Source organism: Macrobrachium nipponense, chromosome 25 (assembly GCF_015104395.2).
Source record: "Macrobrachium nipponense isolate FS-2020 chromosome 25, ASM1510439v2, whole genome shotgun sequence".
Lineage (NCBI taxonomy): Eukaryota > Metazoa > Arthropoda > Malacostraca > Decapoda > Palaemonidae > Macrobrachium > Macrobrachium nipponense.
Window position 1 is genome coordinate 65,191,367 of NC_087214.1, and position 15,584 is coordinate 65,206,950.

At 46.4% G+C, this 15,584-nt stretch overlaps 2 protein-coding genes across 2 annotated transcripts in view; one reads left to right on the top strand and one right to left on the bottom strand.

Moving 5' to 3' along the window:
* Positions 1–15,584, bottom strand: part of LOC135199477 (leucine carboxyl methyltransferase 1-like) — a 344,037-nt gene that overhangs the window by 82,360 nt on the left and 246,093 nt on the right. The window lies entirely within an intron of this gene.
* LOC135199474 (probable deoxyhypusine synthase) overlaps positions 1,522–15,584 on the top strand; it is a 55,509-nt gene continuing 41,446 nt past the window's right edge. Inside the window, exons 1-5 of the mRNA XM_064227563.1 lie at positions 1,522–1,633; positions 1,816–1,955; positions 2,248–2,488; positions 9,949–10,141; positions 10,709–10,812. Coding sequence (XP_064083633.1) covers positions 1,631–1,633; positions 1,816–1,955; positions 2,248–2,488; positions 9,949–10,141; positions 10,709–10,812 — 681 coding nt within the window. The 5' untranslated portion in view covers positions 1,522–1,630. The remainder of the gene's footprint in view (positions 1,634–1,815; positions 1,956–2,247; positions 2,489–9,948; positions 10,142–10,708; positions 10,813–15,584) is intronic.

The window sequence follows — 15,584 nt, forward strand, 5'->3', positions numbered from 1 at the left end:
GCCCTTCATATCATGAGGTTTTCGTATCTTGGACCACATTTTACATGTAAAATGGCTAATCCGTTCCAAGCCCTCCAAAAACACCCCAGTAAATTATATTTCCAGGCCTACAACACGTATTCTAGGGTTACGACGCCGATCCGACGGAAGAAATATGACTCCAAAAAGGCAAAATAATGTACATACTTGAGTAATATTCAACTGCATGTAATGTTCAACCCCATTTTTACTGTATATATTAGGACTTTAGCATATGTCCCTTAGCAATAAGCCTAGCCTATGTTAGTGGTTGCTACTGTAGCCTAGTCTATGATTCTGACATCTAAACCTAAGAAGCTAAAAGCTTAGAATATGCCAATAAAATGTATAAATAATCAGTATGTACTCATTTCAAATAATTATTAATTAATCATTAACTATAATACACAAAAAAAAAAAAACTTCCAATCGATTGTTTACATTCAGCTCTTACGAGTACCGAACGAACGCCAAGCAATCACTTTTCCTAGGACACAGTAAGCCATAAATTTTCATTAGTATCTCTCTTCAACTGATGAAACTACCAAACAGTATCATAAACATTCATTTCTATTCTTTATTCTATCTTTACCTAATGGAGATACCGAGTTACTGACAGCTATAGTGAAACATATACGTAACGTAATATTAAAACAGAAGAAGAATTCTACAAAATACGTATTTGTTGGCAGTCTGATTTATTTTATATTTTATGATATCTAATTCACAATTTTTTTATTAAATGTATTGCATGTACTAATTTCAAATAATTATTAAGTAACCATTAATTATAATAAACAAACAAAAAAAAGCTTCCAAACTTCTGTTTACAACATCCAGCACTTACGAGTATCGAACGATCACCAAGCAATCACTTTACACAGTAAGCCATAAATTTTCATTATCTCTCTTCAACTACTGAAACTACCAAACAGTATAATAACCATTTATTTCTATTCTCTATTCTATCATTCTATCTTTACCTATTTTTTTTTTTATTAAATGTATTGCATGAATAAGTTTTTTAATTTACAGCATCCTTTTACCAATAGAATACTTAAAGCACAAGGGTTAGATGCTGACCAATAGGAGAGCAGGATCTTATTGGGTGACTAGCATCAGGAACCAATGGGAGAGCGGGAGGATGGTGGCGAGTTTACTCAGTTGGCGGCGCGGGAGTTTTAAAATTGTTTTCAGTGGACCGGGTGAATCTCAGGACTGTACCGCAACAACCTTTCGTATCTTGAAAACTTTTCGTATGTAGAGCTGTAAAATTTTTCATATTTGCTTTCGTATCTCGAGTTTTTCATAAGTTGAGCCTTTCGTTTGTCGAGGTACCACTGTATGTACAACAACAGTTAACATATCACTATCAAAGAGTTTGGACTTGTTGTAATATACTAGTGCTTGTTGTTCTTCTCTTAGCATATCTCCTTCACCTCATTTGAAAGCATATCTTGTGGGTGAATGTCTTTAAGAAATATGTAACTGTTATCATGTTTCAGGTTATGACTTCAACAATGGTATCGACTACCATAAACTTTTCCAGTCCTACAAATGCTCAGGGTTTCAGGCTACTAGCTTTGGTTGCGCAGTAGAAGAAATTAATCGAATGGTATAGTTTTATGATTTGTTTTGCCTCTTATGTGACATACATGGTAAAATATTATTTTTTTAAAGCATGGATGTAAGTAATCAGTGAGATCATTTTCTTTGGAAAGTTGATTCATCTTTTCATTCAGTCTGCCGGAAAACTGATGTTATTCAGGTGAAATACAAGAATGATGAATTTTACAGGTAGCGTGTAGAGAGATGCCCTTACCCGAGGGTCATTCAGACATTGGCGAAGATGAATTTACCAGAACAAGGAAAAATTGCACAATATTTTTAGGCTATACATCTAATATGGTGTCCTGTGGTGTACGAGAAAGTATTAGGTGAGTTTTATATACAGATTTGAGTCTATTTGCTTTACCCAGACATTGTTTTCTTAGATTCACTTTAAATATTGTATGTTGTAAATGTAGTATTGTTAGTGAACAGTAATTGATAGTGGAGCTTGAAGTATCTGGGGAGGAAACATGTTTTTATATATCCAGACAGGCCATCCATGTGAGAGTTGAGAATTTTAATTTCCAAATATGTAATGGAATAGCCATACAGTATCAAAACTGAACTGGGATTACGATTGCTTTCCCTCTAAGCTTTGCCCCCCTTCTCTCTGTACAGATTCCTAGTCGAGCACAACCTTGTTGACTGCTTAGTAACAACAGCAGGTGGTGTGGAAGAAGACCTTATCAAGTGCCTAGCACCAACATATCTGGGAGACTTTTATCTCAAAGGAAAATCGCTTAGGTTGAAAGGGATCAATAGAATAGGCAATCTCTTAGTGCCTAACAATAATTACTGCAAGTTTGAAGACTGGGTTATGCCAATTCTAGATGCTATGTTAGAAGAACAGCAAAATCAGGTATGGTTGTCAGTGACAATTATTACAGCTGACTACTGTGAGTTTTATTATTATTTCCCACAGTTTGTCGTCGTGCTTCGTAACTAGAATGTGGTGCCCTTTTAGAGTATAGTGGATCCCCACTTTTTCGCACTTCACTATCTCAAGGATTTTTGTGGAACATATCTTAAACTTTTACATGGGAACTGCCATCAATTAGCACATTTTTCTGTGGACTGTATCTCTAAAGTTATTACCAATTCACTTTTTTTTGTAGAGGGTATTTGGTAGTTATAAGCAGTTATAGCCTTTTTGAAGATTTTGCATTTCCGCTGTAGGTTCTGGAATCGATCCCTGCGAAAAAGTTGGGAGCACTGTATTTCCAATCTTTTGTCTTGGTATTGTAAAGGAAAGGAAATACGCAGGTTGAGATTGCCACACATTGAATTAGTGAGAAGTTTTTAGTTTTGTTCATGAAACTTACCTGTCAGATATATATATAGCTGTATTTTTCCGAATCCGACAGAAATTTAAACACTTACGACACACGCAGTGGGAGTCAGGTGGTTAGTACCCATTCCCGCCGCTGGGAGGCGGGTATCAGGAAATTTTCATTCCCCATTTTCTATTCATAATTTTCTGTCGCCGGTGCTGAAAACACCTGTTTGCAGCACCTCCGTCCAGATTTGGAAACTTACTAGCTACTTGAGTATCCCTTTTGGTTTTTTCTTTGTATCTTGAGTTTGATCGGGGTTGGCTTGGCACACATTGACTTTGGATTGATTTGAATTTGGTATTGATTTTTCTTTGATCAAGATGTCAGGGTCTAGTTCTGCTAGCGCTAGATTTTGTTCTATGTCCGAATGTAGAGGTAGGCTACTGAAAGCTTCAGTAGACCCACATTCTGTTTGTAAGGTTTGCAGGGGGAATGAATGTACGTTTGAAAGTCGTCGTAAGGAGTGTGAAAGATTAACAGAGTCGGAATGGAAGGCGTATGAAACCTATCTTAAGAAACTTGAGCGAGATAGGTTAAGGAGGTCTTCCTCCAGGAGTGTTTCAGGTAGGCAAGATTTTAATGATTCTCCTGCTAACCCCATCCTTCTGTAGATTATGCTCCTACCCCTGTAGTGTGCTCCGGCCCCTGAAACAGTGTCGGTAGAAGGTAATACTTTATCGCTAATTTCTTGAATCGATTCGTAACTTAGAATCAAAAGTGTTAGCTCTGGAGAGCAAAAGTGAAGAGAAGTGCAGTGAAAGTGCCCCTTGTGTAGTGGAGGGTGCGTCAGATCGCCTCATTCCGCTCTAGACCTAGACCTCTGCTTGACTCCCAGATTACGGGGAGAGAGCAATGTTCGAAAGTTGAAGGAGGGTTACGAGGAACCCCCACCGATCTGGCGTGCCTTCGGCAGCTTCTGACGAACCTACCCAGACTGCCAAGGAGCGTGCGCGTGCACGTCTTGCTCAAGGAGTGCTTTTCTTCTTCTGAAGCTTCCTCCCCGCGCAAGGGGTGGAGCTCTCATACCGCATCACGTCCGCTGAAAAGGACGGCTCGAGTTCGGGACGCTTCACGTCCAAGTTTGTTCTCCGGAACTTTGCTCGTCGCCTGATAGTGCATTTTGCTGCTTTTCCTCTGCAGAAGAAGCGTAAGGATTTTATTTCGGAGGCGGAGTCTTTCCTAGATGTTTCTTCGAGCGCCGCAGTCCGCTCTAAGGTGCGTGAAGTGGCGGGTTTCCTGGGAGTAGGAAGAAGGCGTCCCCATTCGCCACTCGCTGCTCACAGGATCAGCCCCTCCCCAGAAAGGAGGCTTCACCTACAAGCAAGATTCTCCAGTCTCTTCAGCAGCAACTTCGAGATGTTTTTTCTTCGAGAGAGACTGTTCCACGTCGCCGTAAGAAGGATGACAATCTTCCTGTGAAGAGGTCGAGGCGTTCTCCCTCTCCCTCTCCTCGCTCGTCTCTCTCTCCGTTTGAGTCTCCCTCTAGAGTTCGTTCTGCTCCCCAGCAACTTTCTAGAGGAGGCGAGAAATTCGTTTCTTGCTCTCGTGAAGCAGTTGTTTCCGCTGCTACGAAACTTGTTGATAAGAAGCGCGTTTCTTTAGATGCCGAGCGCGCTTCTGTGAAAGTCAAGCGCGCTTTAGTGGACGCCGAGCGTGATTCGGTGCAAGGTAAGCGAGCGCCAGTGGACGCTCAGCGCGTTTTAGTGGACGCTCGGCGCGCGCCAGTGGACGCTCAGCGCGCGTCAGTGGACGCCAGGTGTACACCTGTTGCTGTCGAGCGCGCTTCAGTCGGCGCCAGTAGATTGGCTTCGGACGCCAAGCGCGCGCCTACGGACGTCAGTTTACCACCTCCGCAAGCGCAAGCGGGAACTCTTCCGGTTCGCTGCTCTTTCTCTTTTGAGAAAGCTCGTGACTCTTCCTTACTTCCTCCGACTTCTCCAGTGTCTGAAGAGGAAATTAGTGACGCTTTCGTCGAAGTGGACGAAGACAGCAGTTGGCTCCAGTTTCGACGGACTACAAGGTTTGACTCGTTGCTACAGTCAGTCTTTGCAGACACTTTCCAACCTGAAGCTCCAGTTTTCGTCATCCAAAGCTACTAAGATCTCGGGCTTTGTGAAAATGAAGAAGTCGCTTTCTACGAAGCAAGCTTTTCGAAAGGTCCATGATTGGATGGAAAAGAGGAAAGCTTCAGGCAACGACTTTCTTTCGCTTTACCACCTTCAAGACTTTGTGGCAAAGCTGGTATGTGGGTATGAGACGGAGAAAACGTCGGAGTTAAGCTTCCAGCCTCAGCTCAAGGAGACTTTGGTAGTATTGTGGATGCTGCCAGAAGATCTTTTCTGTCTTCCTCTGAAAGGTCTCTTGGATGCATAGTGAGTTAGACTTTCACCTTAAAGGCCTCTTCAGGACTAGAGGTCTTTAATTTTCTTGACTGGTGCCCTAGGAGTATTGGATGCCAGGTCCCAGGAGTTCTGATTCCATATCCAGTCTGGGGGGAGCTGTCCAGTGTATTGTCTTGCATGGACAAGGCCGTCCAGAGATGGTTCTGAGGAATTGGCTGCTCATTTCAGCACGGACTGCTTTAAGAAGAGAGCACATTTTTTGCAATTGTACTGCAAAGTCGGTCTCACCAGCGCAAAAAGCGGATCTTCTTTTCGCTCCTTTCTCAGAACATCTTTCCCCCAGTCTATGGTAAAGGACATAGCTGCCAGTCTCCAGGAGAAAGCAACCCAAGACCTTCTGGCACAGTCTTCTAGGAAGCCTACAACTACTTCGTCTTCTGGGTCCTCTGCTTTGAAGAAATCGAAGCCCTTTCGATCTGCTTCTTCCTCGAAGCCAGCCCCTTGAGGAAGAGGCTCTTTCAGAGGCAAGACTCCCGCTCCTTCCAAGAGCAAGAGTGAGAGGGAAGTCCTTCAGCCACCGGTAGGAGCCAGACTTCTACATTTCGCGAGAGCATGGGAGAGAGAGGTGCCGACGCGCTGGTCTCCGGGAACATCGTCCAAGAAGGGGTACAGAATTCCTTTCCTGATGTTACCCCCGGCTGGTCTTCGGACCCAAACCAAAGGATATGTCCCTTCCTTCGTATCGGGAGGGGAAAAAGCAGAAAAGTGGCTTCACGATCAAACTTAAGATCCAAATGATCGAGAAGCAGGCGGCTGGAAAACAGGTCGTTCGACAGAGTTCTCCGGGGTTGGTTTTACAACCGTCTGTTCCTAGTGCCGGAAGCAGTCTAGGGGGGGGGTGGCCCCGTGTTCTGGATGTCAGCAGTCTAAATCGCTTCGTTACCAAGCAGAAGTTCAAGATGGAGACACCTCAATCCGTGCTTGCAGCCTTAAGACCGGGGGATTGGATGGTCTCTTTAGACCTCAGGACGCATACTTTCACGTCCCCATCCATCCCCGATCAAGAAAAATACCTGCGGTTTGTCCTGAAAGGGAAGGTTTTCCAATTCAGGGCACTCTGCTTCGGTCTCAGCACGGCGCCGATGGTGTTCACCGTTCTTATGAAGAACGTTGCGAGGTGGCTCCATCTTGCGGCCCCAAGCGGGAAATAAAGGATCCTTCTCTCCTACCTAGACGAATGGGCTTATTCGAGCCTCATCGCAAGACCGGTGTTCTGAAGGGACCATTCACACGACTCTGTCGTTAGCTAGGTCCCTGGGACTTCTGGTGAATCCTCCGAAAAGTCGCATCTGGACTCCTTCTCAATTCCATTTAGTCTATCTGGGGATTTCAGATGGACTCAGTGGCTTTTCGGGCTTTTCCGTTCCCAGGGGCCGAAACAACTTCAGGTGCCTTAGACAAAGTGTCAGCCTTTCTAGGGAAGGAAACATGCTCGGTGAGGGAATGGATGAGTCTGCCTGGGGGACCATTTCCTCACTGGAGAAGTTTGTTTCTCTGGGAAGGTTGCACCTCCGACCACTTCAGTTCTTCCTCTCAAGCAATTGGTCACGCAAACAGGATCTAGAAGAGGTCTTGTTTTTGAGGGAAGGAGTGAAAAAGCACCTCAAATGGTGGTTGGATCCAAAGAAGCTTGCGGAAGGACTTTCGCTCAAGCTTCGGAACCCCGACCTAGTGTTGTTCTCCGACGCGTCCTCCACGGGTTGGGGAGCAACACTGGAGGGAGAGAAGTGTCAGGCACCTGGAGAGGGGAACAGGTGTCCTGGCACATCAATCTAAAAGAACTTTCAGTGGTTTACCTTGCTCTAAGGTTCTTCCAAGAGGAAGTCTCCAACAAAGTGGTTCAGATAAACTCGGACAACACCACAGCCTTGGCATACCTCAGGAAACAGGGGGGAACTCACTCTCCTTCTCTGTTCGCCATCGTGAAGAATATCCTGATTTGGGCGAAGTCGCAAAACGTCACGATTCTGACAAGATTTGTGGTAGGCGTGGAAAACGTGCGAGCGGACCTTCTCAGTCAACAAGGACAGCTTCTGCCGACGGAATATGGACCCGTTCATCAGGAAGTATGCCAGGCGCTAGGAAGCTGTGGGGACGTCCTCATGTGGACGTTTTCGCAACTTCCCGAACGAAGAGACTTCCGCTGTATTGCTCCCCAGTTCTGGACCGGGAGCAGTGGCAGTAGACGCCCTACTGTGGAATTGGTCGGGACTAGACATTTACGCTTTTCCCCCATTCAAAATCCTCGGGGAAGTGATGAGGAAGTTCGCTGCATCAGAAGGAGCGAGGATGACCCTCATCGCCCCCTTCTGGCCAGCGGTCGACTGGTTCACGGAGGTGATGTCCTTCCTGGTAGACTTTCCAAGGACTCTGCCCCTAAGAAAGATCTACTCAGACAGCCCCACTTCGAGATACCGGTACCACCTCCTCTCTCGAGTCTGACTGCGTTCAGACTATCAAGAAGTTGGCCAGAGCGAGGGGTTTTTTCAAGACCTGTGGCAACGGCGATTGCCACCGCAAGGAGGCCCTCCTCAATCGCAGTTTACCAATCAAAGTGGGCTGTCTTTAGAAGTTGGTGCAGAAAGAAGGGCATTTCCTCCACCTCAACCTCTGTGAGCCAGATAGCAGATTTCCTTCTTCACCTTAGGAAAGAAGCGAAACTAGCCGTTCCCACGATTAAAGGCTACAGAAGCGTGCTTTCTGTGGTCTTCAGGCATAGAGGACTCGACTTAGCGAATGATAGAGACATTCATGATCTCATTAGATCATTTGAGACTGTGAAAGTTCTCCAACCGAAAGTACCATCGTGGAACTTAGACGTGGTACTTAAGTTTCTCATGTCGAGTCAATTTGAACCGCTCCATTTAGCCTCGCTTAGGAATCTTACTAAGAAGACCATTTTCCTAACCGCTCTGGCGACGGCGAAGAGGGTTAGCGAAATTCAAGTCATAAGCAAGCACATTGGGTTCAAGGATCATAGTGCAGTTTGTTCCTTAAGTCCTACGTTCTTAGCAAAGAACGAGAACCCTTCCAACCCTTGGCCGAGGACGTTCGAGATCAAAGGTTGTCGGAGCTAGTGGGACCTGAAGCTGAGAGAGTCCTGTGTCCTGTCAGGCTCTCAAGTTTTATTTGCAGAGAACCAGAGCATGCAGAGGTTCTTCGGAGAAACTTGTGGTGCTCTGTGAAAAAAACCAGATCTTCCGATGTCGAAGAACGCACTGGCGTCTTCTTAAGAAGTACGGTTAAGGAAGCCCATGAAAAGTGTAGTGAAAGTGACATGGAGCTTCTGAAAGTGAAAGCCCACGAGTTGAGGGCTATTGCTACTTCGGTGGCTTTTCACAAAAATATGGCAATCAAAGATATTTTCGGGCGCCACTTATTGGCGAAGCAATTCGGTTGTTCGCATCACACTACCTGCGGGAGGTGAAAGCAACATACGAAAAATTGTTACTCGCTCGGACCATACGTCGCTGCAGACACTGTTTTGGGGGCAGGAGGTAGCGCTCATCCTATCCTTTAATGGTTTAGGGGAGTTTTTAACTTGTGTTATGGTTGTGGGGTTGACCGCCTGCGGCGGATCTCCCTTCCATTAGCTTAGTCTAAGTGGGATACTTTTGGTAGGCTACGCCAGGTGGTTTGGTTTTACTTCGTTGCCCTCATTTGTATGGTCAATGGTCTAGTCACGTCGTGGTCTCGCCCCTGTTGACAGATCATCTGGAGTGCACCAGCTTTATAGGTCTCTACCTTGCTGGCAACTCTAGTAGCACAAGCAGACTTACGCGGCAGTAACCACGAAGTCAGCTATGCTAACAGGTAAGGAACCAAGATATCAATTATCTGCATATATATGTTTCCTAAAATCTATTCTGTCTACTCCCACCACCAAAGGTGGGATTCAGTTATATATATATCTGACAGGTAAGTTTCATGAACAAAATGATATTGTAATGATACAATTAAGTTTGTTCATACTTACCTGGCAGATATATATAATCAAGTACCCACCCACCTCCCCTCAGGAGACAGTGGAAATAAAAATTATGAATAGAAAATGGGAATGGTTCCTGATACCCGCCTCCCAGCGGCGGGAATGGGTACTAACCACCTGACTCCCACTGCGTGTGTCGTAAGTGTTTAAATTTCTGTCGGATTCGGAAAAATACAGCTATATATATATCTGCCAGGTAAGTATGAACAAACTTAATTGTATCATTACAATATCATTTTTATGTTGTGTAAATTATAGTGGCAGCATCATATCACTTTAAGCAGATGTAATGTTGAAGTGTATTAAAATTGCATGTAGTCTTCATAAATAATCTTTTCGAAGGGCCACACTATAAAATTTTTCCCCATAAATTTTATGTGGACATTGCTTATACCACTTAACAAGCCAATTTGCAAATGTAAGTTGCTGCTGTGTACTTTATGAGATGTGATTTACCAGTAATATGTATCCTTTTAAGATGTGAAATTTACCATTTTGCAGGACTTAAGAATAATTGAAGTAGCGTTGAAGCGTGATAGGATTTATGAAGATTAATGGAATGGACTGTAACTTTATTTCTGCTTTCACCATCTAGGGAGTTGTATGGTCACCATCAAAGATTATCACAAGACTTGGCAAAGAGATTAACGACCCTTCAAGCATTGCCTACTGGGCTGCCAAAAATAAAATACCGATATTTAGTCCAGCATTGACTGATGGAAGTCTAGGGGACATGATGTATTTCCATGGCATAAAAAGTCCTGGACTCATTGTAGACATAAATTCAGGTGAGAAAATTATATTTGTACCCAAATGTTGAGGAATTTTTGGTAGAAATTTTCACCAGAAATTTTAATGATAATATTAGTCTACAGCAGTGGTTCTCAACTTTTTTGTGAGCGATCCTAATTGTAACTTTACCACCCAGAGTAAAATAAAGAAAAAGAAAATGTAGAGTGATATATACACTTTATTTTGAAAAAATTAATTGAGAATGTGATAATTTTCCTGTGTCCCTGCAACCATTCAAAATTGATCTTGCTACCCAACTTTGGGTTGCGACCGATTGTTTGAGAACCACTGGTCTACAGCAAGCTGAGAGTCCTTCATATTGGCCCTTGACTAATCTCTCCTTTGTGCTTATTCAAAATACAAGGTATTATGAAATTTCATAGACAACTTTAAACTTCATAAGGATCATATGAAATGGTTCTTGGGTTTTAAGCTTCATAAGGATCATATGAAATGGTTCTTGGGTTTTGCCATTTTAAAACATTCCTCTTGTTTTCTCAGATACCCATTTGCTTAATTTTTTCAACTTTATTCAAAATTAACTTTCTCATTTTTCCTTTCAGATCTTCGTCGATTAAATGATTTTGCCAAAAAGGCTGTCAATTCAGGAATGATCATAATTGGAGGAGGAATTGTCAAACACCATATTTGTAATGCTAATCTAATGGTTAGTCTGTAGTGGAACTATATTTTTTTTTTATTCAATTGCTAAATTATAGTAATGCTTGTATTGCAAATTTAATATTTATAATCGTCCTTGTATAGCACCCTGTAGATGATGCTAAAGGTGTTTTGCAGCATAGATTCAATACCCTTTTTTATTAGATTCTTTCCATTACTCTTATTCCATTAGTTTCTCACCACCAACTGTCCAACTTTTGCTTCAGTATTCACATCTTCAGAACAAATCCTCCTTTAGGAAACCCAGTGAAAAAAGTTTATTAATTTGACTTGGTGGCCTCATTTATTGCAAGACAGTTCTCTTGGTACCCTTTTTCTTTTTCCAAGGGCTCACAAGAATAATTTTACAGTACCTAAAAAGGCAAGAATATCAAATCAATTTTTACTTATTGTCGTTGCTTTTAATTACATATATGGTATAGTTTATATTTTGTTAATGAAACTTACCTGTCAGATATATATATAGCTGTATTTTCTGAAGTCCGACAGAATTTCAAAAACTTCCGGCACACGCAGTGGTCGGCCAGGTGGTTAGTACCCATTCCCGCCGCTGGGAGGCGGGTATCAGGAACCATTCCCATTTTCTATTCATAATTTTTCTGTCGCCGGTGCTGGAAACACCTGTTTGTTCCGACACGGCATACAAACCTTCGGTCCTTTTACAATAGGAAGGTACTAGCGGCAGCTGGATAGGTTGTAAGCTTTCGAACAAGGGGTTCGGTAGTTAACTGCTTGTCCGACAGGCGCGCGCGCGCGACTGGGAGGTAAACAAACCACTTTTGCTTTCGGCCTGCTGGCGTGTAGACGTGTATCATCGCTCTCTGCCCGCTTCATCGTCGTTGCTTTCGCATGGTTGTGTTTTTCTTTTTCTATTTATCTAGTGAAACTGAATTGTAAGTACAATCATTTCATCTTTATTTCCATGAATTCAATTGTGAATTAAAGGATCTTGGTTTCTCCACGCCCTCCGATTACCCGAGTGTATTGTGTATGCTCGGTGCCGAGGGCGGGAGAGCGCTCGCTCCGAGCTTATATTTTGGTTGAAAATGTGTAGATGAAAATCGTAAGTAAGTGCCCTTTTCATTTATATTTTTTTGACCTGTTTGCTCGTTGCCGAGCGAATGCGCTCGGCACGAAAACTTATTCTGTATGGAAGTGGAATCGCAAGTACAGTATTCTTTTTCATTTTCATATATTTATTTTGATTGTAGCATACTCATTTTGGATCAGTTCCGCTCTTACCCGGAAATTGATCCTTTCCCCTTTTTTATTTGAATGAAGTGAAATCGCAAGTGCAGTTCTTTTTTCATTTTCATATTTTAATTGAGATTGCATTATTTACTTGGATCAATGTTTCCGCTATTTCCCGGGAATTGATCCTTCCCCTTTTTATTTTGTATGAAGTGAAATCGCAAGCGCAGTATTCTTTTTCATTTTCATATTATTGTCAATTTCCTTATAAATATTTTGATTGCATCAATTCATTATGGATCAAGGTTTCCATTCATAATCGGGATGGATCCTTTTAACCCTTGCGCTCGGTACCGAGGGCGCAAATGCGCTCGATCCGAGCCCTTATTCAGTTGTGAAGTGAATCGTAATGCAAGATTCTTTTTTTCATTTTATTCCTTTTATTATTGATTGCATCAATATTTTATTTGGTTCAAGTTCCGCTCAGTCCAAAAAGGGAAATTGATCCTTTTATGCCCTTGCATTCGGGCCCGAAGGGCACGATTGCTCTCGGGCTCTTATTATTATTGTTGGGTACATTGGGGTGCTGGCGGGGGTGGGGGAACGAGAGAGAGAGAGAGAGAGAGAGAGAGAGAGAGAGAGAGAGAGAGAGAGACTCCCAGCTCCCACAGATGGCCCTTCCCCTTCGGGTGGGGTTGAGGTTTATCTGGGTTCTTCTCCTCGCCCGATCCGTTGAGCGCGGGGGAGGGCGCTCGATGCCCGGATATACAATTGTATTCGGGGTCTTCCACTCGTTCGTGTGGGGCTCACCCCCCCCGCGAGGGACTCCCCCCCACTAATCACTACTACTGTTATTTCCGCAGGTGCTACTGCCACGCGGGGTGGACCTTGGTGAGGTATGGGCGTCCTTCCATTTGCAGGGCGTGCTAGTGTCCAGGGCTGCGGTTCTATGTCTGGGCCTACTGCGGTCACCCATGGAGTGGTGACCACGCTCCAGGTGCGACGCCCTCCCCTCCCACCTGGTGTACTCGCCTCACGTGGTAACAGTTTCTTGCCCCTACAGCCGCTGTGAAAGTTGCCGTTCGCCGTACTGAGAGGGGGGCGTGCCGCCCGCCGCTCGTGGGAAGTTCCCTGCCCCCCCCCCCGCTGCCAGCGACCAACACTTCCGCCTGGCCCTATGAGCTTTCGCCCCTGGACCTGCCGCCGGTACCAGGATGTTGCTGGCTGCTGCTCCACTTCCGGTGTTTTCCGGTGCTGCCTGCCGTACCTGCCGATTCTGGGCTGACTGTCCATGCAGTTGCTGCGCTTGGCTGTCCCTGTCCCCGGTTGCTGGCGCTTGGCTGTCCCTGCTGTTGCTGCTCTGGGCTGTCCCTGCCGTTGCTGCGCTGGCTGTCCCTACCGATGCTGTGCTGGCTGTGCCTGCTGTTCCTGAGATGCCCATACCCGCTGACGTCGTCCCTGTTTCGTGGTGGTACTACCCCAGACTTTGGTCTGTCTGTACAGGTGCGTCCGGGCCCTGTGGCTTCGGCTACAGCAGCCCCGGCTCCGCCCTGGATAGCAGATCTTATTTCTGTCCTGAGAAGGCTGACGAAGAGAGGAGGAATGTGTCGTCGTCTTCATCTTCTTCATCGTCGTCGGCTGCCGCCTCTTCCCCTTCGACATCTAAGGCTTCACAGCCGAGGAAGAAGAAGGTTGCCTCCTCCCTCCTAAGAAGTCTCCCTCGGGAGCTTCTCGGACCCGTCTCACCTCGGTGGGACGGGAGGGTTCCTTCCGCTGGTCCTCCTGCTCCTTCGGGAGCGGGGCCCGTCTCTTCTTCTGCAAGGAAGAAGACTACGGGGACCAGAAGGGGTACCGGCTAACACCGGTACTTTCCTCGCCTGGTGTCAGTGGTTTCTGCCACTGCATCAGGGTCCTCTCGGCCCTCTCGTTTCGCGGGGAGGTTGGTTCCGAGTGTACGGGTCGCCTACCAGCGACCTTAAGTGCAGCCAGGAACCAGACCTCTGAACCCGCTCAGCGTCAGGTTCACGGCACGGGGCGGCAAGACTGGTGACAGCCGCTCACGCAACTCTCACCAGACCAGCTCTCGCTCTCGCGGCGACCCAGCTGGCTACCCGGGGACGTGACGGTCCACAACCGGCCACGGGCTGAGGCTGGGAAGAGGTTCTCCGTCGCCGGTGCCAGCCACGGCTGGAACAGCGACGTGACGGCCGTGAGGACAAGCACTGGTTTCACTGTGACCAGTGGAGCCTGCAGGTCGCCTGACCGCGCCTCATCACAGAGAGCGACTCGGGTACGGCAACCAGCAACCAGCTCTTCTGACACTCAAGATCGGGGCCGCTGTGCTCAGTCCAGCCGTTCTCCACAGCGAGGCGGTTCGACCAGGCCTGCAGCTCGATCACCACCGCGGGTTGACGATCGCCTGCAGCCCTCCAAGCCTGCTGGTTCTGCCAGCGAGCGAGGGAGGGAGCGTCAGGTCTGCCTCTCCCGTACCTTCAACCTCCTCGGGTTACACCGGGAGGAGCGAGGTATTGAGGAGTGATCGGGAGGAGTGCGCCCCTCATGATCCCACCACGACACCCTAACGTGCCAGGCACTGGTTCTTGGACCGGCCAGGACGTATGCGCAAGTGGAATGGAGAACCGAGGGAACCGAGAGGGCTGTCGCTGTTCCCCCTTCTTAGGAGGAAGGTTCTCGGAATATGCTCTTGTTCGAAGGGCTTAACGGTCCTACTCTGCAAGATGCTGTGACTTCCGAGATCCAGAGGAACTTTGCCGAGGTTATAGGCGCTGATTCGTCAGCACAACGACCCCGGGGAAGGATTGCCGCTCCCACAAGCAGAGCACGTCTCGGCTCGAGTCGTTTTGGGGCCCGAGAGGGAACCCAAATCGACGGTGGGTCTGCCGCGATAGATCTTCTTGCCGACTGTGTTGAAACCAGGTAAGTCTCTCGTCTCCGACAAGAAGCTCTCTCAGTTCTGGCCGGTCGAACAAGCTACTTCACCTCCTCTACTGCGACAGAGGCGTTTCTACGTGTCTTCGGCACCGTATTGAATACCCCTTCGGTCCTCCTGAGAGGTTTCGATCTCGACGAGGACTGGAATGAGTCGGAGGACGGTATCGGCCCTCTCCTGTCAGGTGTCGATCAGCCCCACCCAGACGACGTTCACAGTGGCGGCAGACCCTTACCTACAGTATGAGTTCGTAACCCTCCTCGGGAAAACGTTTTCTCCTGACGATACGTTTTCCCAGGCTCTGAGAGGCCATCGCCGTAAGGCGATGGCTGCTTCCTTTTCTTCTCCAACTGCTAGTTCCGCTGGGAAGGCGAGCCAGTATCCAATTCCTCCCCCATTCCCTCTTCCTTCCTTATGGCTACGAGGGAAAGGGGAGGGATCCTACAGAGATTTCTCTGTAAGATCCCACGTTAGAGCTGCGCTACCGGGGGACCTTCGGGTCCTACCTGACGTAAGCCCCGGTCGTTGAGGAGGGATCCTCCACGCCCTCCGATTACCCGAGTGCCGGGACTGAAGGGCGTAAGTGCGGGAATTCATTTTCCCAGAAATGATCCTCG